Genomic DNA, 22,674 nt, shown 5'->3' with positions numbered 1-22,674 from the left:
TTTACAATTTTCGGTCGATTGGGTCTATTACTTAAAAACGATATGTAATGATACAAATTCTATTAATGTTAGGGCCCAGGTAAACTTCGAGTAAACTTGATGAACATTTTTCTTATTTGATTTTTGCATTTGAAGCAATTCAATTTTCCCAGTATGAATATTGGTTGTTCGTTTATTGTCTTTATGCCCATGAACAATTTTTCACCCATGTGGAGACTTCACCAGCTGTTGGTGAAGTACCACACATTTAGACCTATGCTTAAGGGTCAGGAGAGTAGGAAGTGAGGGTTTTTTAACGTACCAACTCATGTCGCGACACGAGTTCTCGTTTTTATGACTAAATAGACCCGTGATTCTTACTTCTAATAGTCGATTGTTTGGCGAAGGAGCAATGAATGCAAATGTTTACGTCTTAGGTTTGAAGCGGTCACGCCACGAGCGGGAGTCGAAATCACGACCTACCGATTACGAAGCGAATGCTCTACCATTGAGCTACCACAAGGTTTGTATATGGAGAACCATTTTCAAAAGAAGATAATGTTTGATAAAGAACTTAACATTTTTTATTTCGATTTTATTAGTTTATCATATTTCAAAGTGCCCCTACAATGTTCAAGACATTCGGGCACATGTCTTGATAACAAAACACACACATACACACACACACACACACACACACACACACACACACACACACATATATATATATATATATATATATATATAATCGCATCACAATATATTACTAATTTTTTCAAACATATCATTGGAATGTATGTGTAGAGAACTTAAAATCAAAAAGGAAAATAATTGCTATGATTCAAGTAATTGGAGTTCAGGACGAACGTTCTCCCTTGTAAATCGAAAATCGACTTCCGTATTGCGTTTTCATTTATGTACTTTATTTGGATGTCTATTTGATCGGATTACATGGACACTCATCAGCTTGTTATCCCTATGTCGTGTACCACCATGATCACCGATTTTTTTTACTGTTGATACAACATAAGTTTTAGTTTGTAAGATGCGATTTTGACATCTGTTGATGAACATTTATAATGTTTGGTTTTTTTTCTAGAAATGCCTCAAATGAATACCGATATAATGAGTACAAAGTTGGGAACGCATGCCACGGTAATACTAATTTCCCTTAACTTAACCTTTAACCTACGATGAAATGTTCAAACATCAGAAAATACTATTTCATTTTGTTTTCTAAAATAGCGAATTGTTAATTACATCTTCATATATAATGTCATTAACATCGCTTACATTTTGAGTAGAATGTCTTCCTGGGTACTTTGGGTGAAATTGTTCCAGAATATGTGATGAGAAGACTTATGGTTCATTGTGTTCTAAAAAATGTCACTGTTCACCAGAGGAATGTGACCCAAAGGATGGATGTTCAATTTCATCAGGTACAAAGTATTTAATAATGTCTTGGTTGATGATAAATCTTTGAATCTTTCTTATACAGTTTACTACGATGATAGTGGGTTTAGCTACACACCACTTTTACAAATTGCATCTATGAATGATGACGAACAGTGATCAATCTCATATTGATAAATGAAGAAACTGAGCAAACAAGGACGCAGGCACATAGATGGGGTGGAAGCAGGTGCCTAAGAGAAGTTGGATCTCTTTCTGACTAGTCACAGCCGTTGTTGATCAACATCTACCATTCCTCTAGATGAGATTCGATGACATTGAATCGATGTTCCTTAGTTAATATGACTTGCCAAGTAGCCTTTGTTTGTTACTTGATAAAGTCAGGGAAATATTCTTCTAAAGCTTAAAATACACCAATATTAAAACCTCCTCAATACAATAGTTATAAAAATCTCGGTGGTAAATTGCAGTGTGTCCCTTGAATCTGCGTTGCATTCAAGATATTTCCTGTACCTACACATAACTGAAAGGAACGAATATACAAGAAATAGTGACACAGCATAGTTTTTTTTTTTGACGCTTCATAATCATTGACAATTTAAACCTTAAACATGCTGAATGGCCTAATAGCCTCCATCTGTTGTTCAATTAAACATAAACTTCTTATTAAGTGACATTCGGGCAATAGGCGACCGGGTATTAAATGAGTATTTTTACCATGACCTCAGAAAGTGAGGTACTGTTTTACTGTAGGTATTGGTACAATACAAAACTAAATCAGCTGCAATGCAAAATCCATATCTTCATCAAGTAAACATATTAATCCGTAGTCAAAATCAGGATATAAAGTTAAAATCTCACTCAACTAGACTTCCAATCAAGAATATGTTTTTAATGGCAAAGTGATATCATGGTTCTTTTTCCTGAGATAATCAAAAGTTTTGTAAAGATTCAAAACAGATAGCATGCAAGGTGAAGATAACAAACAGTGATCAATCTCATAACTCCTACAAGCAATACAAAATAGATAGTTGGGCAAACACGGACCCCTGGACACACCAGAGGTGGGATCAGGTGCCTAGGAGGAGTAAGCATCCCCTGTTGACCGGCCACACCCGCCGTGAGCCCATTATCCTGATAAAATACAACAAGTCGGCCTCATATAGCGAATGATAGCGAAGAAGCAATTATGCAATTAAAGGGAACTTATAACAATGTTTTCAATATAAAATTATTCAACAGAAAATTTTGTAAGAATAAATTATTCAAAACTGAAAAACATTTCATATAATTTCAAATAGATGAGAAGATGCTTGTACGGGAACTTTTTAATGCTCAATGATTCGAAAGGCAAGAATGTTGGCGGGATGAATATTACTTATCGCAGAAACGTTTATAAAATCATTTTCTTGATAAAGAGTTGGTGGTTATTTGCTACTTTTTACCTAAACAAAATGCCTTTATATGTGTATGATTCAACAAAACTAGCATTAACATTAAAACTTAAAATAACATATTTAACTACAGCTAATTGTAGTATTTTGTAGTAGTAATTATTTAAAGGGGCAGTATCGAGTGTAATATATCCAATAAGGCATAAACGTTAATCTTCTCATGTTGTTGAAATAATTTCCAGAGTTATTCACCGAGAGTGCCGAATCTGATGTCATAATTCGGAATCTATAGCCAACATGATTATCTCCATATATTTATCGATTTGTCAGATCTGTTCTCTAATTCAAAATTATGTTGACAAGTGGAAGTAGGTAAATGACGATACTGCTCCTCAATGGCAAGATACCTAGGTCCTTGTTATGAAAATTAGGACATGACTAGTCGGCATGATTCTCTGACAAATAGTTGACATAATTATTTAACCTTCCAGTGAACAGTATGATATATAATTCAAACGCTTCACATTCATACGAGTTATAATCTTTCGTATGAACATTAAGGCGATCAAGAACATATTTTTGAACTGTTTTATTTAACAACCATGCTCAAATGCTTCCCCGTTTTCTTATTGCAATGCGCTCTTCTACCAAACCATGCACGGATGTCAATAATGAAGCCCATAAATAATGTGATATATATAATTTCAAACTAGTAATTAGGTCACCAATGAAATCAAATGTTCAAAGAGACCTATCCCATTTTGATCAGCATTTTTACATTAAAAAAGACATGACGTTTACCTGATCAAGTTATAGGGCTCACGGCGGGTGTGACCGCTCGACAGGGGATGCTTACTCCTCCTAGGTACCTGATTCTACCTCTGGTATATCCATAGATTTGTGTTTGTCCAAATCTTTATTTTGTATTTCTTATTGGAGTTATGCGATTGATCACTGTTCGTTATCTTCACCTTTCATCTAAATAGTAAAGAGCTCGTGTATGTGCACGTGGCACTACACGTAAGCTATATATGCAGTATGTACACAGACAACATCAAGTTACGCATACTGTGTACGGTGTGCCCTATATCGTATTCAGGTAAAAATAGTAATCCGAAGTGAAAGTAGGTTAGCTGCAATAATGTAGTCCTCTCCGATTTTTAGGGAGAGGACTACAGCTGTTTAGGATCTCCGTAATGGTGATTCACTCCTGTAAACATTTCGGATCATTCTAACCATTTGCTGACTTTATGAGACTCTATTCTACCGTTTTCAACAATTTTGATATATACCAATTTCTCGATTCATATGTGTGCGCCTTGTTTGGTGTACTGAAATTCACTGAAACTTCCGATTGTCAAGTTGTATGCATGTGCCATATAAGGTAGTATTTACATGTACATCAATGGACGAATACGGAGGAGAAAGCTATTTCGTCGGTATTTGACAGGGTTTAAATTTAATATCAAGTTGAAAAAAAGAACAAAGAGCAGAGTGTAAATTCTTCCTGCAATCATATGATCTTCCTTCCTTTCTCGAAATGGCTTGAGCAACTACATATTCGCGCTGGTTGTCAATGTTGAGATTTTCCAGTAGATCCAACTTCGAGATCTCGCGATAACAAACATGGCGAAGCAGACCATTGTTTAATTTTGCATGCTGTACATGATATTTAATAAAAAAAACCTTTATTAGACATGTCCGAGAATGTCCGAGAACAAAGTTGGTACTCCGTTTGGTATAAACAACATTTGGGACTAATACATTGAGCTTATTATCGGTTATTCACCTTTCATTTATAAAATTATTTTGCATCATTATGGAGATCCTATGGAATTGTAGCCGTATTCCGAAAACATTAAAAGATCGAATAGGGCAGCTAAAAGTAAATATGGAGAGAACACCCTAACAAACACGTCAGATGGCATTTAAAATTATATTGTTATAACGACAACAGAATCTACGAAATGCTTAATTTAAACGACATTATTTAAATCCCGTAAAATTAACTTCTTTGTCAGTAGCACGTCATTATTAAAAAACTCATGATACGCATAATATTATCTTGTGTATCCAATTAGTACAGAGACATAAACACACTATATGAGGTGGTAATGGAATATTGCTGCACAAATATAGGAACTAGTCAATGGAAAAGCTGAAATCATCCCGATTGTCATACCGTTGAGTTGTTAGTTTTGTGTTAAAATCTATGTTCAATGAAATATCCAGTGTTTGTGGTGTCTTTAATTCGAGTTATACACTGTATGTCCAATCGACAGAATTTTCTTAAAAGATGAAAGCTCATTGAAATATCTGAATGGACGTTTCTCATTTGGTATTTTTTGCTGATAAAGTTGAACACGGCAACTATTTTTGTTCTTAGTAACCAACATTACCTTAGCATATATATATATATATATATATATATATATATATATATATATATATATATCGATTATATATAGATACTTCCATATGCTGTTTACACACTTATAGCATGGTTCCAACAGAACATGATGCCGAATATGTACCACAAACTCATAATTATAATATATATTTACAATGGAATGGATTGCATACCTTCTGTCAAACGTAAGTTATTTTCAGCTGTTAATTTCGAAATTACAATATGTAGATAAAACAAAATTAATTAGTGAACGTATGCTATAAAATACACACATACGCATAAAATAACAATTAATATTAGATTATGTCAAACTGGTTTTAATCTTTTGATTTTTTGATTAAAATAGTTTCCTCTTCTTTTCTATGTTTAACGTTGTGTTTATAAAATTTTAAAATGGGAATGACTGAGTACATGAATACCATTATGCCCAAAAAAGGGAACACATGCGAATTGTACCAAAACATTAGATATTCATCCAATTTTACTTTTATTTTGAATTTAAAATTCCTACAAAGATACAGCAGAAAAAGTATGTGAAACCAAAGAAAAACTATTCAGAAATATAAACCTGAATAAAATGCTACATATCTTAGTTTAATAAAGTATTCATATTTATTGCTTTCCACATTCATACCATACTAAACTTTTCCCGTACTATTTAACCCAATGCTAAAATGTACTCTTATAATGAACTTGATCGGTGAAAATGCGCTACCGAATCTCGCGTCAAAAAGAATTCAAACGTCAAATGAGCTATCAGGGTGTATTGCGTACGATAAACTCATTGGAATTTAAACTGGATAGAACATCACATTCTTAATTTTTCGATTTAAGATTAAATTTATTTTGCATGGGTGATCTTAACTCGGACGCAACTGGATTTGGGGTGGGGGTGGGGTATACAGCACATCTGGATATCGATCATACGATTTTTCTTTCACAACTCTCGTTTGTGCAGTACATTGATTTGAGCCCATTCCGTACACATGCAAATATAATGCATTTACATAATACTAGACCAGAAATTTACAAGATTACAACATCGAAGGAAGTCCGCGCTTTGTACATGGAAGTTTTTATTTGAATACGCCCTTTACTTTATCACCAAAGCGAACCTAAATAACAGTAAAAAAAAATGTTGTAAAACATGATGTATCCGTAAATCGAGAATAGTTTGGTATACAATAACAACTCGCTCCTTGTAATAATAACCATTTTGTTCATTTTAAGTAGCGTGTCCCCCAGGTTATTATGAAGAGGGTTGCTCTAAACCATGTCCTGAAAAGACATATGGGGTATCTTGTGGTGGGACGTGTGATTGTTCACCTGAAGAATGTAATCATGAAGTCGGATGTACGAATTCTGAAGGTAAATGCCAATTTAGTGTTTTATTGTCCAAAAAATAGAAAGACTGATATTCTCTTTTCCACGCACAGTCCTGCTACCCAATGTCTTTAGGAGTCAGTGTTTGTCTACTTTCAAACGTTTCTTCTTCATGGGACTTTTGAGATTGATCACTGTACCTTACTGTCAGCTATTTTCGATTTACAATGTCGAGACATAATTGCTGTTTACTGAGTACACAAATACCCGAAACAATAAATATAATGAATGGTGATCAATCTTATCCTGTAAAAATTAAGTGTATGGTGAACACGGAGCCCTAGACATCAGATGAGGAGTAAGCATCCTCTGTAAAAGGGTCACATCCGCCGTGAACCCTACATGTATATCTTGATGAAATAAACGGCGTGATTCTTAGCAAATTGGTAAGTTAAGAACAGTCTAACAGATTATTATTCTTTATTGCTGAGGACATACGTCTTATGACATACATGTTTACAAAAATAATAAACAAGTTAACAATCGTATAGTATTGCATGGCATGACATTATATGGTATGTTACACAATACTGATGTGAATTTATAGACAGAGAATGCTACATAAGTAAATCATTACGTAAATTAAAGGCACAGTAAAGATATTTCCCCAAATTACACAACTCTTTGAAATTGTTTACACTTAATAATTGTATAAGTTTAAAAACAGATGGGTTTTTCCAATAATACTTCTTGATATATTTCCTGCGTAATTCAATAAAGTAAGGGCATTTTAAAATGAAATGAAATTCATCCTCAATATCTAAATTACAAAGTTTACAATAGCGGTTATTTCTTGCTACATTAAAATGACGTCCACTCTCAATGGCAAGATTATGCGAAGACATTCTAATTCTACTAATATGTTTTTTTTATAAACATGTGGTATAGCCTTCATCAAGTAAAATTGGAATGAAAAATAGTCATAAATGTACATATAAATTTTACATCTTGGTGAGGAGTTGATTTGTTCAACAATACTCTGCACAAAAATATCAGAAATTCTCTGCTTAATTATTGGGAAATAAGTATTACAATATACGCCATTATATTCTTGATTACACCAAATATGACCCAAACCTATATCAAATAGTTTGTTTTTTATATGAATAGCCCAATTAAGCACACGATTGCCACCCTTGTCTGCTTCTTCACGTAAACTTTTGTAACATGTTTTCAAAATACAATTTTCCCTTTGTAATAATTTAAACCAAAATTTAAAAATTCTAAACCAGCATACAATGTTCATGGGCAGTCTGCCTGTTTCTATATACACCATAGCATTATTTGTATTTTTCTTGACACCCAGTACAGACTTCAAATATTCCAAGTGCACTTTTTCAACATCTTTTGCACTATGGCTACCCCAAACTTCACAACTGTAATTAAGTATACTTGCAACATATGTATCAAATAAGGATAACATTGTTTCTGTGTTTAAATACATTTGGATGACTTTAGATTTCAAGGAAAACATTGCTTTTCTGCCCTGGCTGGCCAATTGCTTTTGTGAGGTGCTAAACTTTCCATTGTAATTCATTAAAACACCCAGGTATGTGAATTTATCAACAATTTCTATAGGCTCCCCATTCAGATGCCACCTTTCATCACTGCTAATTTTACTCCCATTTCTGAAAATAACTATTTTTGTTTTTTCTACATTCAGTGAAAGATCCCACTTTGTGGTAAGGTAAAAAGTGTATCCAGCATGCTCTGCAAATCATTAGCACTTTCGGAAAAAAATAACCATGTCGTCTGCATACATCAAGACAAACAGATTTAATGTTTGTATTTGTACAGGGATCATCCCTTTTGTTAAGAATTCGATCTCAAAATCATTAACATATAATGAAAAAAGTATGGGTGACAATACTTCCCCCTGTAATAAACCGATATCATTTTTGAAAACCCAGACAACATTCCTGCTGATCTGACACAAGACTTCATATTTTCATACATCACACGAATCATACCGAGTAGTTTCCCCTTTATGTCAACAGTGCTAAGTTTTTTTCCATAATTGAATTCTTTCAATTGAATCGAACGCCTTTTTAAAATCTATAAAACAACAGTACAACTTTTTTTCTTACATAATGTCATATCAATAATTGAACTCAGGCTAAATATAGCCTCAGCTGTGCCCCGCTTTGTCTGAAAACCAAACAGCGCATCGGTAATAACATCATTGGAATTTGACCATAACAATAATCTCTGGTTCAAACTAGAAGTAAATAATTTACAGAAACAACTAACTAAGCTAATACCTCTATAATTATTTGGGTCTAATACATCCCCTTCTTTAGTATTGGAACAATGACCGACTTTGACGATATTTGAGGGAAGAAACCTGATGAAAAAATGCGATTAAACAATTTGTGAATAATAGGTACAAGAACATTTTTAAATTCAATAAAATATTATGAAGCACATCAGACATAATTCGACTTAAAGTCATGTTATATTCATGAATTGGATCGTTCTAACGACCATATAATTTGATGAAATGATGATTTTCCTTGTAACATCAACGTATTTGTATCCCTTGGGGATCCGGGTTAGAATGGGTCCTCAGTACCCCTTACTTGTCGTAAGAGGCGACTAAATAGGACAGTCCTTCGTATGAGACCCCAAAAACCGAGGTCCTGTGTCCAACATGTGTGACACGATAATCCCTCACTGCTCAAAGGCCGAAATTTTGCAGCACTTCACCGGCAATGGTGACATCTCCATATGAGTGAAATATTCTCGAGAGGGAAGTTAAACAATATTCAATCAATTAATTAGTTAGATGTTGATATGACAACGTCGGTGATGCTACTGAGTCTACATTTCAAGTAAATAGCGTTTTCTTTTGTGTACATATACTTTTGAATACATTTGCACTTGAAAGATGAATGAAAATCAATCATAAGTGAAGATAATGAACTGTGATTATACTCAAACTCTTTTGACCTCATCATATCAATAAACGAAGATATTGAGGTAAAGAAAGTATGCATATCTTAGCAATAAAATGAAATTTAGCTATGTCAATACACAACAAAGTCCTGTTTCCACACCCGAAGCAAATAAATCAATGCAAAATAACAATACTCTATATTATTTACATTGAGAACATTTCTCAGGAATGAAAAGATAATTGCTGTTATTCACTTACACAAAGGACATTAAGGGGGGGGGGGGGGTTAATTTGTAAGTTTATCAGTATATTTGGTATTTTTAGCATATTGTTTTAATAGTTTGTAAAATTCCAGATTGGACCCATTGTTACATTGACATGAAAAAGTCATTATCCTTTTTCTCTCACGTTGCAATAAAGATGCTGAAATATTTCTTTCAATAACCACGAAATGGTATAAACATAAAGAATACTTTTCATTAAAAAGTTAGTCCGAATTACTTGTCCAATTGCATAACTATTATTAATTACTAAGTATTTGTAAAAAGTAGTAGCTTGTTTTCTAAAGTAATTCAAGTTTTAACAAATAATGTAATTAGGTGAAGACATCAAACAGTGAGTATTATAATAAATCCTTTAAGGAATACAAAATACAGAGTTAGACAAACACGGACCCTTGGATATGCCAGAGGTGGGATCAGGTGCCTGGGAGGAGTAAGCATCCCTGTCGATAAGTATACCAATCAAAAGCACAAACATGTAAGTTAACAATGCTTTTTTTTTATTTCAGCATCAACATTGCAGACAGTATATATAAATGAAGGTGAGGATGATTTAACATATACGCATCATTTCTAGATATATCGAAAACGGTAATTTCATTTGCAATATACACATTTTTGGGATCCCAAAATGTTTGGAAACCATGGAGACAGAACCGAAGAAAGAACCGAATGGTTTGTTGCCAAGATAATGATTACTTGTTAACAAGATTACCTGATGACAAATTCTAAATTAAGAAGGTCTGAATATCTAGCTTAGTATCATGCAGAACCAATATCAGTGATAGATAGGTATTCATTTTAGATAAGTGATGGGCAATCATAGTCACAACATCATTGGAAATCGTACATCTATTACAGTATATGAAAAGACGTATAGAATGAAACGTGAAATATGGAAAGAAATGTATTATCATATAAAAATCATATCCAATTCATTCCTGATACAACGCAATAGAATAGGTCCAAAGCAAATAATTATTCAGCAAGCAAATTAACATATTGAAAAAAAATTACATCTGGAATCCTGAGTCTATGCCATTATGTTTTCTTTTAGCTGCAGAACTGTAGATTTTTGAAACATTCTTTGTTTGCAGATTCACGACCCCCTCCCCCAAATTTTATTTTTCGTGTGTAATGATCAAAATATATTGTCTAATGTGTTGAAAAGGTTTCACAAAATATCAAGACTAGATATGATTATAAATGTGATTATAGAAGCTCATTATAGAGATTTATTATTTGTTTTGTAAAGAAAAATTAATGAGTTTCATTATAAGTTTTCAAAATAAATGGATATCGATATATGTTTATTATATGTACATATAATATATATAATTCAATAAAATAGCCGGGAAATATACAGTTCCAAAATATATTTAAATCACTAGCGCTTTCTGGATTTTAGCATCCATCCTCAGGTGAATATAAATTAATAATTAATAAGATTATTAATTTGTATTCACCTGAGGATGGATGTTAAAATCCAGAAATATATATATATATCACATTTCAATTATTACATAGTAAAATGTGTCATTCAAAAGTTATCGTACAAAGTTACGATGCTTTAAATTACACAAAATAATTTACTGGTTTGTTTGTAACCATAAAAATACTCGAATATTTGTTTACATAACACATACATGTATACATATAAATATTCATCTTATCCTTGCATTCAGAATGTCCAACTTTTGTTATCAACATTAGAATAATTACATCAAAATTGAAATATATTTTCAAACAAAATGTTAACCATTCCCTTTAAGGATACATCATTATAATTTCATATTTATTGAGTTTAGATATATTGCCAGTGTAAAATAATGCATTGCTCAAGCAGTATCCATCGTAAAAATTTAGGAATACTGACAATTTTTTTATGCGTACGCTACCTCAAAATCTTGATAAGTTCTCTGCAGAACCTGTTTATTTGTATTTTATACGTCATCTTAATCACTGTAACGTTAGGAGAGCAACATCAATACAAATTGAAAAATACTCGGTTCAAGCGTTATGGTTTAGAAATACACTGGCTGATTGTTGCAAAATTGTGATGGATAACACCTAAATAGTGAGTGAGAGTGTTGGCGGCTTTTCTGAAAAAGTTTGTCTTTTTCATTTTACTTGTGAATTTCTTGGCTGCTTACCCCTACCTTGATGCCATATTATATAACATATGTTGTTTATATATTTCAACTGAGTCAATACACAAGAGTTGTTCTGCGTGTATTCAGTTTTTAAATCGAGGCAGGCTACTGACAAACAATTTGATGATGCAGGAGTTTCAACATTTGTTCGGTATATGTCGGCCATTTTAAAAATAGTTTAAATTATCTATCTTGGAAATTGATTCAGTGTCATCAATTTACCCTAGAAATAGAATTTGTTTGAAATCCAACAACTTGATTTTGTTTTTACTTTCTGGCAGCTATTTCGAAAAGTTTGAAAGTTGATTGCACCCCTCCTTAGAACTCTCTATGAGCCCACAAAGTTTGAAATGGATCTGTTGAGGGAATTTTATAAAATAGCGCGGACAAATTTCTCACTAAAGAAGAGTAATAATAAAAAGAAAATAAGAATGGTAACAAAAGGAGTAAAAGCAACAAGTCCATGACATTATATGCTTGGAGATAGCAAGATATACTGCTAAAAGTAAAGAAAATGATTTACTAAATAGAATATAAAAACAAATAATGATTATGGAATCTTCTGTTTTCTAACAACATAATCGCTTGAGCTATTAGATCAGTTATATATCTGAAGAAAATATATCAAATAGCAAAATCTCTGTTTGAAGTTTAAGCCTATGATTTCGATTGACGGAAATAAATTATTGTAACAGAACAAAGACTCCACGTACTTAACAACTAAAGCCGTTGTTTTCATTTCAGTGTCCACATCGCAGTCAACAGATGTCAATGAAAGTGAGAATACATTTACCATGCCTGTCTATAGTTCTTCAAATCCATCGTATATGTCTCTTTTAATATAAAATTTCTGTTTCGGCAATTTGTCGTGATGATGTTCGACATTCGTAAATGTTTAGGTGCAGTATGAGGGGAGACGTTTTTCCCCTTATTTTATCTAATATTTGTGTACATAGTTTTGTTTGTGACGCAGTCGATCATTTTCCACAAAAACTGTGTATTGATGCATTGTGACATCATCAGTTTCAGAGAGACATTATCTGGAATCAGTGTAGTGATCCGGAAACCTATGGTATCAAAATACGGATTATTGATGGGTATATAATAAAATGTAATGTCCATGGTTGGATGATAATTTGACAAAAAATCGCTCTTTCTGTCTATCCCCTCTAACTGAATTCCATGAGGGATAATCATTTAGGAAAACTGCAGAAAACGGTAGAAAGATGCGCAAAACACGAAGATTAAAAAGTTCTATGTAATATATGATTGTTCTATGAAGCATGAAACTCGATCAGGGCAAATCCATTTTATTTCATCGCGGCTTGCATTTTTCGAAAAATAGGTATGTATAGGTGATTTCATTTTAATCGTTCTTCTCATTTTGTATTTCACACACTTCTTCGTGATATTCTCTCTAATGCTTTTTGTGTACTGGTGATGGATATTCAAATGCTCTAAGAAAGAGATAAAATTACGCTGAAAACCATCCATCTAATTGATGGAACGACCATTTTTCATTACGAAGACATTTTGTGATGTTCAAGCTGCTCAAACTATGCGGAGGAATTTCGATGGTGTGATGAGTCAGTACCAGTTAATTGAAGGTAACTATTTTTCATTGTAAGGACGACCTCCTCTTATGTTGGATACGTTTGTTTGGAAAAAGGAGGTGATTAAAAGAACTACGCACGCTATCTCTGGATTACCGCCTACATTTTCAGCTCGTATGTTTCAAAAAGCCTCGCAATTTTGTTAATGAGTTTTTAATGCAAAATAGAATCCATTCGTAATTGATTATTGACTTTAATACCAGTGTTAATTAATCAATTGTTCTTAATTTCAACTCATTTAATCAAGGTTAGAAAAATATGTTCCTTGAAACTGGGCTCTAAAACGTCATGTTTTTTTAAAATCCCAAATAACCATTTAATACTTGTCAAATTACTTTATAAAATTGAGTAAAAATGGTTAATCTTCATTTTTCACACTTTAACACAACCCTTACTTTTAACGAACTTTTTCGCCCAATCTTTTCGGTTGTTGAAATCCAGATCATAACGGCATTTACAATTCAAGTAAAAATCAATTATTTATCAGAGATCGATGATTGATTTGCATAAATGCGGTTAATATCACAGTTCTGGTTTCGAAAGTGACCATACAGAGTGGCTCTATCATGTTCTTTAATACACCTGCTAACATTGTTGGTAGAAAGTTCTTGTATACAATATCACAGAATCCTAAAATAATCAAACGAACTCTAGGCGTTTTATCATTCTGTTTTATCACTTTTTAAAACTATAAGTATGTTGGGTTTAGCTGACACTGCTATGTACCTACATGTACATATATGCATAAAATTCTTTTTCAAGTAGTTTTTAACAATATCAAAGCTATAAATGTTTTTCTTATACTCATACACAATGCTATAATAGTACTTTGGCACAGAATCCTACATTTGGTGGTAACAAAGAAATTGACAGGCCCATAAAGATTGCATTGCAATATTGATGATTGGATGTCGTCTAAAGATTATTGTTGGGAAAATGAATCGTTAGATACAGCTCATGTTGTAAAATACACGTCAAAGACTTTGATATGTAACACTTTTATTTGGTTGTTTTCGTGTATTCAATTTACATCCTTTCGATACTTTGTTTTCTGATGGTAATTCGTATTCCTGATCTATTATTATATATTGAATTTATTAACTAAAAATAATTAAAAATGCTTACTTCTGGTTTATCATTACAACCAGTGCTCTTATTTTAATCTTTGATCCGTTGAATTTCTTTTTGTAAAATAGGCGTATAGCGAAGATTTATGACATAAACCTAGTGCTGTTTTGGCAGACCCTCAGAGTGAAAATGGTCGTTTACACAGAGATTTGTTTAACAATTGATATATTTTATGCATTAGTATGTGGAAGAGTCCCAATACATTTGCAGCAACAAAAGTATACAGTCGCGCTGGTGATTGTTGTTACACAGCATAAAATGAAATTACGGTGAGTGAAGAGCAATCTTTATCATTTGATTTGGTCAAAGATCAGTGCTCTAAATGGTGCAAAAAAATTAGAATATTTTGTAATCATTTGTGAATGTTCAATGGCGTATTATTTATTTAGGAGGGAGTACAACGGGGTTTCAAGGAGGAGAGGTACTTGTCGTTCAGGGATACCCTTGTCCAAGAGGCCCACCACAGTAGATACATGTTCGTTAGGGAAGTTATTCTATGGAAATCCAATGCAGAGAAATTATACCTCCCATTTGTATCTATTATGTTTCCACAGATGATCTCCTAGACTGATCTTAGGATGGACATTATCATATTTTGTGTGTAAGAAAATAAGATAGAGAACATTGTTCAATCTCAACAAAATCTTATTAAGAATGCAAAATGTAGAATTGAGTGTGGCCATTGCGTACAATTGCTGGACAAAATACTTGATCTAGGGAAGTGTGTCCCTAAGAAATTAAATTAAAACAAAAAGCGTATCATCTATCCTTTTGTATTTTGTAAACCAGAAGTGATGAAAGAATTAAATATGTTATGTGAGGAATACGTACTGGTCCCAGTTGACTAAGCTTATAACACTGTCTTTATTTGAACGGGTCATTATTACAATTGTAATTTGGTAATTCAACATATACTCCAAGTACCCTTTCAAAATACGAAATTCGTCGACATCACACTTCAGTTTAATATCCCAGTTAATGGGACAAATAAATGTGAGTTACCGTGCCTATAATAGATTCCAAGACCTGAAGAAATCCTTACGAACAAACTATCATTGGGTCAAATGCTGTCTTACGTGTTGTACCGATTGTTAGACTGTTCTTGGCACACTGATTTTCACTACGGATAACTCCGTTTACCGATGGGCACAGATTGTACTCTTTTATTAGTCGACTTGTTTTTATATTCTTATGAAGAACAAACAATTACGTATCGAATCAGTTAAAAGGAATAAACAGGACATGTAAATGGTGATGGAATATTGCTACATGTGCATAGATATGGGAAGTTGATGATGGAGATGAGGGTCATCTCCTTTATCATAAAGTGGCATCAGTTACCGTTGACATCTATGTTCAACAAGATATCGAATTATGAAGTAGATAAGAAAGAGTCTATTGTGTCTTTTATTTCGAGTTCACTGAGATATATTGAACGGATCTATGAATGAAAATGAGAATTCTGAATATATGAAACGTCGATGATATTTATAAATGTCGAGTTGAACGCTACAGTAAGATATTTGCTATGTAGAAGCGTTTGAATTAATACTCCCTTGTTGGAAAACGAAAGCAAGTAAGCTAAGAATGTTCAATCTCAACAACCAAATCAAGAATAAAAAAGCCCTTAAAAAGCCAGAGTTGGGATCAGCTGCCATTAAGGCGTAACGATCATCCCCTTTGACAGTTCATAGCCGCTGTGAGCCATATATCTTGATCATTTTAAATTCGTAGTTACAATCAGGATGAAGAGAACATTCTAACAAGGGGAATGAAATAAGTCAGACAGCAATTGACCGAATGATAGGTTGTATTTATTAACAAGATCATTATATCGACCGTAGAAATTACTTTAATTCCAATCACAATATGTTCCAGCCTAATAACATAGAGTTGAAGAAAATAGTATCAATATTGTAAAGTGAATTTGGCGTTTATTGGTACAGATGTCTCATCAGGCAAAAACAAGCTCTGCTCATCATAAAATGGTGGAATTACCATTTCTATAGCATTGGGTGAATCAAATGTTCCATCGGAAGAGATGTTTACAAGACATTCATGAACTCATAGGAAAATTAAAGACGACAAACGTGATTTTATTACCGTTTGGTTTGTCATTCATAAAGTTCCTAAGAAAATATGCGATGATTCCCAGCCAACCAACGATTTCCAAAATAAAAACATTTCACAGCTATCAAATTATCGTTTCCTGCACTGGCTTCCGGTTGAATTACTAAATTCTAGTCTATGAAAATGTGAAAATAACGAACAACGACCAATCTCAACTCCTATAAGGAATACAAAATTAAGAGTTTGGGAAACACAGAGAACCCAGAGGTAGTGTGAGGTGCAAAGGAGGAGTAAACATATCCTGTCAACCGATCACACCCGTCGTATATTTTCTGAACATTTGCAAGGATGTTCTTTGGATTATTTACAGAAACTGATAAATATCCATAAAACAACCAGAACCCTACAATACCGTGAGAAGTTGCTACTTTATTTACCGAGGGTATACACCGGAACGTCTCAAGAACGACAAACTAGTTTGTTGCAACTCAGTTATGGAACAGTCTTCAGGGTTACATTCGTCACTACAAATAGTCCAGTATTTAAAACAATTAAAACATTTTGATTTGTCTTGTGAATTATTATTGATTGTTATTGATGATTTATTGTGTTCATCCTATATATTTTCAAAAACATGCGTTCTGTTTTTTTGCTAAAAAAACAACTAATTTCAAAGTTATTCATATTATGTGTGATGCCAAATGCATTTTTCTTCTAATTGTAAAATTGTAATTGTAAAGTGCATATTTTAATGTAAGTGAGTACCATTGTTAATATTATTAGTTTTCTGTTAAATGTTTAGGTAGAATAAAACTTGTGATATCTTTCATATAAACATTATGAAAAATATAAGATCCTTAGATATAAGGACTATATGTAATTATTGATTATAGAGAAAATAAGTCAATCATCAATGTGATAATGCAGTTTGCTTGTTTAGTTTTGAAATTTATAACATTAATCAACGTCCCACATGTTCATATTTATGATAGATGTAATGCACGTTTTGCCATCTGTAACTGGTACTGCATATTCACTATGGTTTGAATATATACCACATTTGTTTTGATATACGGGCGTCTTTGTCAATATATAACACTTTCCTACAGGTAAATATATACATGTAAGATAAAACTCGGTCATACAAAAATCAAATGTAGGTTGCCTTCGAAATCATCTCAACTTCTGATTTGGGACTATTTATATACATCTAATTAATTATAATGCAGCATCACCCGCACACTCATTTTCTGGATTCCTGTAAAATAAAATGCATACAATAGAGTGTATTGTTGTTGCTGACAAAGTTTTTCCTAAGAGCTTTAGATACAAGTAGAACACCCTTCATCTAAACAAAAATTACAAGTATTGTTATTCAGAATAGATAAATATATTGGAAGATAAGGAAGTATCTGGTATCTCCTTGCTTTAAAATTATATCCAATGGTTTTAGGGAAATACACTTATAAGTCAAAAGGACATTCGATATTTTTAGCGCATCCGTTCAGATATGTGGTAATCTTCCATTAACGTTGCTATGTGACCAAAAGGGGAAATCTCTATATGAAGAGGAAACGTCTACTATTATAATATAGAGGACATTGTTTTTCGAGAAACAGGATCATGTTTTGAAACAGGAAGTTCAGCTAAATAATAATGCATTGAAGAGTAACAATTGCTTTTAAAATATGTACTGATTTTTGCCGGAAAACTAAGAGATCAATAAGTAAAAGAATACTGGGGTATATATTTCAAATCATGAATGGGGGTAGTCAACTTCCATATCAGCATTTTGATTTCCTGGATCATTCCATCTTGTCTATTGGTGCAAGGATGCTGGGGAAAATATCATCATTCTATCAGTCACATTTAAAGTCCTCTCCTTCCTAGACAAAGGAAATATCACTTGACAAGGAATCAAATCATTAGGTACTGCTTTTCTACGATGTGCAATAATGATAATTGATATAAATATGATGGGGCATATTTATGAAACATAAAGATTAAAGCGTTGTCAATGACACCCTTTATACAAAACTCCTCAAAATATGCACATTGTTCTTCAAATATTTTTTGCTTTACTTAGACAAAAAGGAAAGTCTATAACAGATCGCAGAAAATTATATTCTGTTCCCTTTGAAGTTATAAACACTGGACTACAGATAAAGGATTCTGTGATTATGGATGTTGCCCATCACAGGCTTCTTTAGCCACCGAGGTTAACGTATGATGATTTTTCGGAATCACGCGTTCCATTCCATAAAATAAAATTCACCGAGTTAGCAATATAAGTAACATTCTTTCTCATTAGGATGTCCAATCTTGTATTCCGTCATATTTCAAGTTCATGTCAATACTCTATATTTCCTACAACTACGCTTCTTCTATTGAATCCGAAGATTTCAATTACAAACCCGTTTAACAAACCTCAAATGCAGATCACCACGATTAAACAAAATCACAAAAGATGAAAATAACGAACAGTGATCAATCTCATAAATCTGAAACAGAACACAAAATTAAGAGTAGGCTAAACATCTTACATGCTTTTCTTACAACATTTGTCCAGCTGAACAGACTAGAGTGAATACATGTCGTGCATCTTGTTAAACCCCAGCGTACTTCTTATGTGTAATTTTGCTAAAAGTAATCATCAAAGTAGTGTGTAATAATTAGACAAATTCAATCCCTTCAAGATTCCGATTGCCATGTCAAATTTGATATGCATACTTGGTGAAAATTCTTTCGTCAAGCTACTTGGTATTAGGAGCGCACGTAAGATATAACTGACGGTAAAATATGAAAAATCAAAGAGCCAATAGAATAACATTTTTGTGATCGTGTATATATAAATACATTCGCATAAATCAGAGTGAATCTGAAGCAATTCAGAAGAAAATGCCGATTGAGGAATTACTGTCTCCCTCACAATGATTCCTGTATCAGGACCAATTGCTTGTCGTATGAGGCGATTAAATGGGGCGATCCTTCGGATGAATACATGTCGTGCATCTTTAAAATCCCAACGTACTTCTTATGTGTAGTTTTGCTAAGAGTAATCATCAAAGTAGACAAGGCCACTGCCTTCACGATTCTGATTGCCATGTCAAATATGATATGCCTATTTGGTGACAATTCTGTCGTCAACCTACTTTGTAATAGGAGCGAAAGTAAGATAGAACTGACGGTAAATATTGAAAAATCAAAGAACAAACAGAATTACATTTCTGTGATTATGTATATATAAATACATTCTCATTAAATCAGAGTGAATCTGAAGCAATAAACTTGTCAAATTAGAAGAACATGCCGATTGATGAATCATTGTCTTCCTGACAATAATTCCTGTTTCAGAACCAATTGCTTGTCGTACAAGGCGACTAAATGGGGCGGTCCTTCGGATGAGACCGGAAGACTGAGGTCCGGTGTCAGAATAGGTGTAGCACAATAAAGATTCCTCCCTGCTTAATGACCACCAGCGCCGAACATAGGCCTAAATCCTGCACCCCTTCACCGCCCATGGTGACGTCTACGCATGAGTGAAAGATTCTCGGGAGCAACATTAAACAATATCAATCAATCAATTCTGTTTGTGATCTTCAATATCCATTGACTTCAGAGGTCAACAGTTTGAAAAAAGCGGAAAAAAGAACTGCGCTAGTGTAATATTTGTAAACATGTCATAATTCGGAATCTATAGCCAACATGATTATCTCCATATATTTATAGATTTGTCAGATCTGTTCTCTAATTGAAAATTATGTTAACAAGTGGAAGTAGGTAAATGACGATACTGCGCCTCAATGGCAAGATACCTAGGTCCTTGTTATGAAAATTAGGACATGACTAGTCAGCATGATTCTCTGACAAATAGTTGACAAAATTATTTAACCTTCCGGTGAACAATATGATATCTAATTCGAACGCTTCACATTCATACGAGTTATAATCTTTCGTATGAACATTAAGGCGATCAAGAACATATTTTTGAACTGTTTTATTTAACAACCATGCTCAAATGGTTCCCCGTTTTCCTTATTGCAATGCGCTCTTCTACCAAACCATGCATGGATGTCAATAATGAAGCCCATAAATAATGTGATATATATAATTTCAAACTAGTAATTAGGTCACCAATGAAACCAAATGTTCAAAGAGACCTATCCTATTTTGATCAGTATTTTTACATAAAAAAAGACATGACGTTTACCTGATCAAGTTATAGGGCTCACGGCGGGTGTGACCGCTCGACAGGGGATGCTTACTCCTCCTAGGCACCTGATTCTACCTCTGGTATATCCAGGGGTTTGTGTTTGTCCAAATCTTTATTTTGTATTGCTTCTTGGATTTATAATATTGATCACTGTTCGTAATCTTCACCTTTCTTCTTAATAGTAAAGAGCTCGTGTATATGCACGTAGCTCTACACGTAAGTTACATATGCAGTGTACACACAGACAACATAAAGTTACGCATACTGTGTGCCCTATATCGTATTCAGGTAAAAATAGTAATCCAAAGTGAAAGTAGGTTAGCTGCAATTATGTAGTCCTCTCCGATTTTTAGGGAGAGGGCTACAGCTGTTTAGGATCTCCGTAATGGTGATTCACTCCTGCAAACATTTCCGATCATTCTAACCATTTGCTGACTTTCTTTCTGTAAATAAAAACATGTTCTATGCTTCTTAGTCAGTATATAAATTTACAACCTGCAGCTCACGATTTGTGAGGCTCTATTTGACCGTTTTCAACAATTTTGATATATTCCAATTTCTCGATTCATATGTGTGCGTCTTGTTTGATGTACTGAAATTCACTGAAACTTCTGATTGTCAAGTTATATGCATGTGCCATATAAGGTAGTATTTACATGTACATCAATGGACGAGTACGGAGGAGAAAGTTATTTCGTCGGTATTTGACAAGGTTTAAATTTAATATCAAGTTGAAAAAAAGAACAAACAGCAGAGTGTAAATTCTTTCTGCAATCATATGATCTTCCTTCCTTTCACGGAATGGCTTGAGTAACTACATATTCGCGCTGGTTGTCAATCTTGAGATTTTCCAGTAGATCCAACTACGAGATATCGCGATAACAAACATGGCGAAGCAGACCACTGAATACTTTTGCATGCTGTACATGATATTCAATAAAACACCTTTATTAGACATGTCCGAGAACAAATTGGTACTCCTTTTGGTATAAACAACATTTGGGACTAATACACTGAGCTTATTATCGGTTATTCACCTTTCATTTATAAAATTATTTTGCATCATTATGGAGATCCTATGGAATTGTAGCAGTATTCCGAAAACATTAAAAGATCGAATAGGGCAGCTAAAAGTAAATATGGAGAGAACACCCTAACAAACACGTCAGATGGCATTTAAAATTATATTGTTATAACGACAACAGAATCTACGAAATGCTTAATTTAAACGACATTATTTAAATCCCGTAAAATTAACTTCTTTGTCAGTAGCACGTCATTATTAAAAAACTCATGATACGCATAATATTATCTTGTGTATCCAATTAGTACAGAGACATAAACACACTATATGAGGTGGTAATGGAATATTGCTGCACAAATATAGGAACTAGTCAATGGAGAAGCTGAAATCATCCCGATTGTCATACCGTTGAGTTGTTAGTTTGGTGTTAAAATCTATGTTCAATGAAGTATCCAAATATGAAGCCGATGTAGCAGTGTTTGTGGTGTCTTTAATTCGAGTTATACACTGTATGTCCAATCGACAGAATTTTCTTAAAAGATGAAAGCTCATTGAAATATCTGAATGGACGTTTCTCATTTAGTTTGGTATTTTTTGCTGATAAAGTTGAACACGGCAACTATTTTTGTTCTTAGTAACCAACATTACCTTAGCATATATATATATATATATATCGATAATATATAAATACTTCCATATGCTGTTTACACACTTATA

At 33.3% G+C, this 22,674-nt stretch overlaps 1 protein-coding gene across 5 annotated transcripts; it reads left to right on the top strand.

The window, feature by feature from the left end:
• Positions 1-1,076: 1,076 nt before the first annotated feature.
• LOC125649576 (uncharacterized) lies at positions 1,077-17,793 on the top strand. 5 transcript variants are annotated; one of them, XM_056144591.1, is made up of 10 exons: positions 1,077-1,134; positions 1,284-1,418; positions 5,286-5,381; positions 6,427-6,564; positions 10,266-10,298; positions 12,654-12,686; positions 13,457-13,516; positions 14,832-14,919; positions 15,040-15,251; positions 16,597-17,793. In XM_056144591.1, the coding sequence occupies exons 3-9, from the start codon at positions 5,303-5,305 to the stop codon at positions 15,206-15,208; spliced, it is 600 nt and encodes a 199-aa protein (XP_056000566.1). In that variant the 5' UTR covers positions 1,077-1,134; positions 1,284-1,418; positions 5,286-5,302; the 3' UTR covers positions 15,209-15,251; positions 16,597-17,793. The 5 variants fall into 5 exon arrangements, 3 of the variants coding, with proteins under 3 accessions (XP_056000566.1, XP_056000567.1, XP_056000565.1); XM_056144592.1 differs by lacking the exon at positions 16,597-17,793 and having other exon boundaries at positions 6,430-6,564; positions 15,040-15,412; XM_056144590.1 differs by lacking the exon at positions 16,597-17,793 and having other exon boundaries at positions 15,040-15,412.
• The last annotated feature ends 4,881 nt before the right edge of the window (positions 17,794-22,674 follow it).

The sequence above is a fragment of the Ostrea edulis genome, chromosome 7 (assembly GCF_947568905.1).
Source record: "Ostrea edulis chromosome 7, xbOstEdul1.1, whole genome shotgun sequence".
NCBI lineage: Eukaryota > Metazoa > Mollusca > Bivalvia > Ostreida > Ostreidae > Ostrea > Ostrea edulis.
Note: the sequence above shows the minus strand (reverse complement) of the source record. Positions and strands in the feature narration are given on the sequence as shown.

What these genes read in the sequence shown, in the direction of transcription:
- LOC125649576 (XM_056144591.1), top strand. Translation starts at nt 5,303, where the DNA reads ATGATGCCGAATATGTACCACAAACTCATAATTATAATATATATTTAC. An exon ending in TCAGTACCAGTTAATTGAAG is followed by an intron (nt 13,517 to 14,831) that starts GTAACTATTTTT and finishes TTTATGCATTAG; the next exon opens with TATGTGGAAGAGTCCCAATA. An exon ending in CAGCATAAAATGAAATTACG is followed by an intron (nt 14,920 to 15,039) that starts GTGAGTGAAGAG and finishes TTATTTATTTAG; the next exon opens with GAGGGAGTACAACGGGGTTT.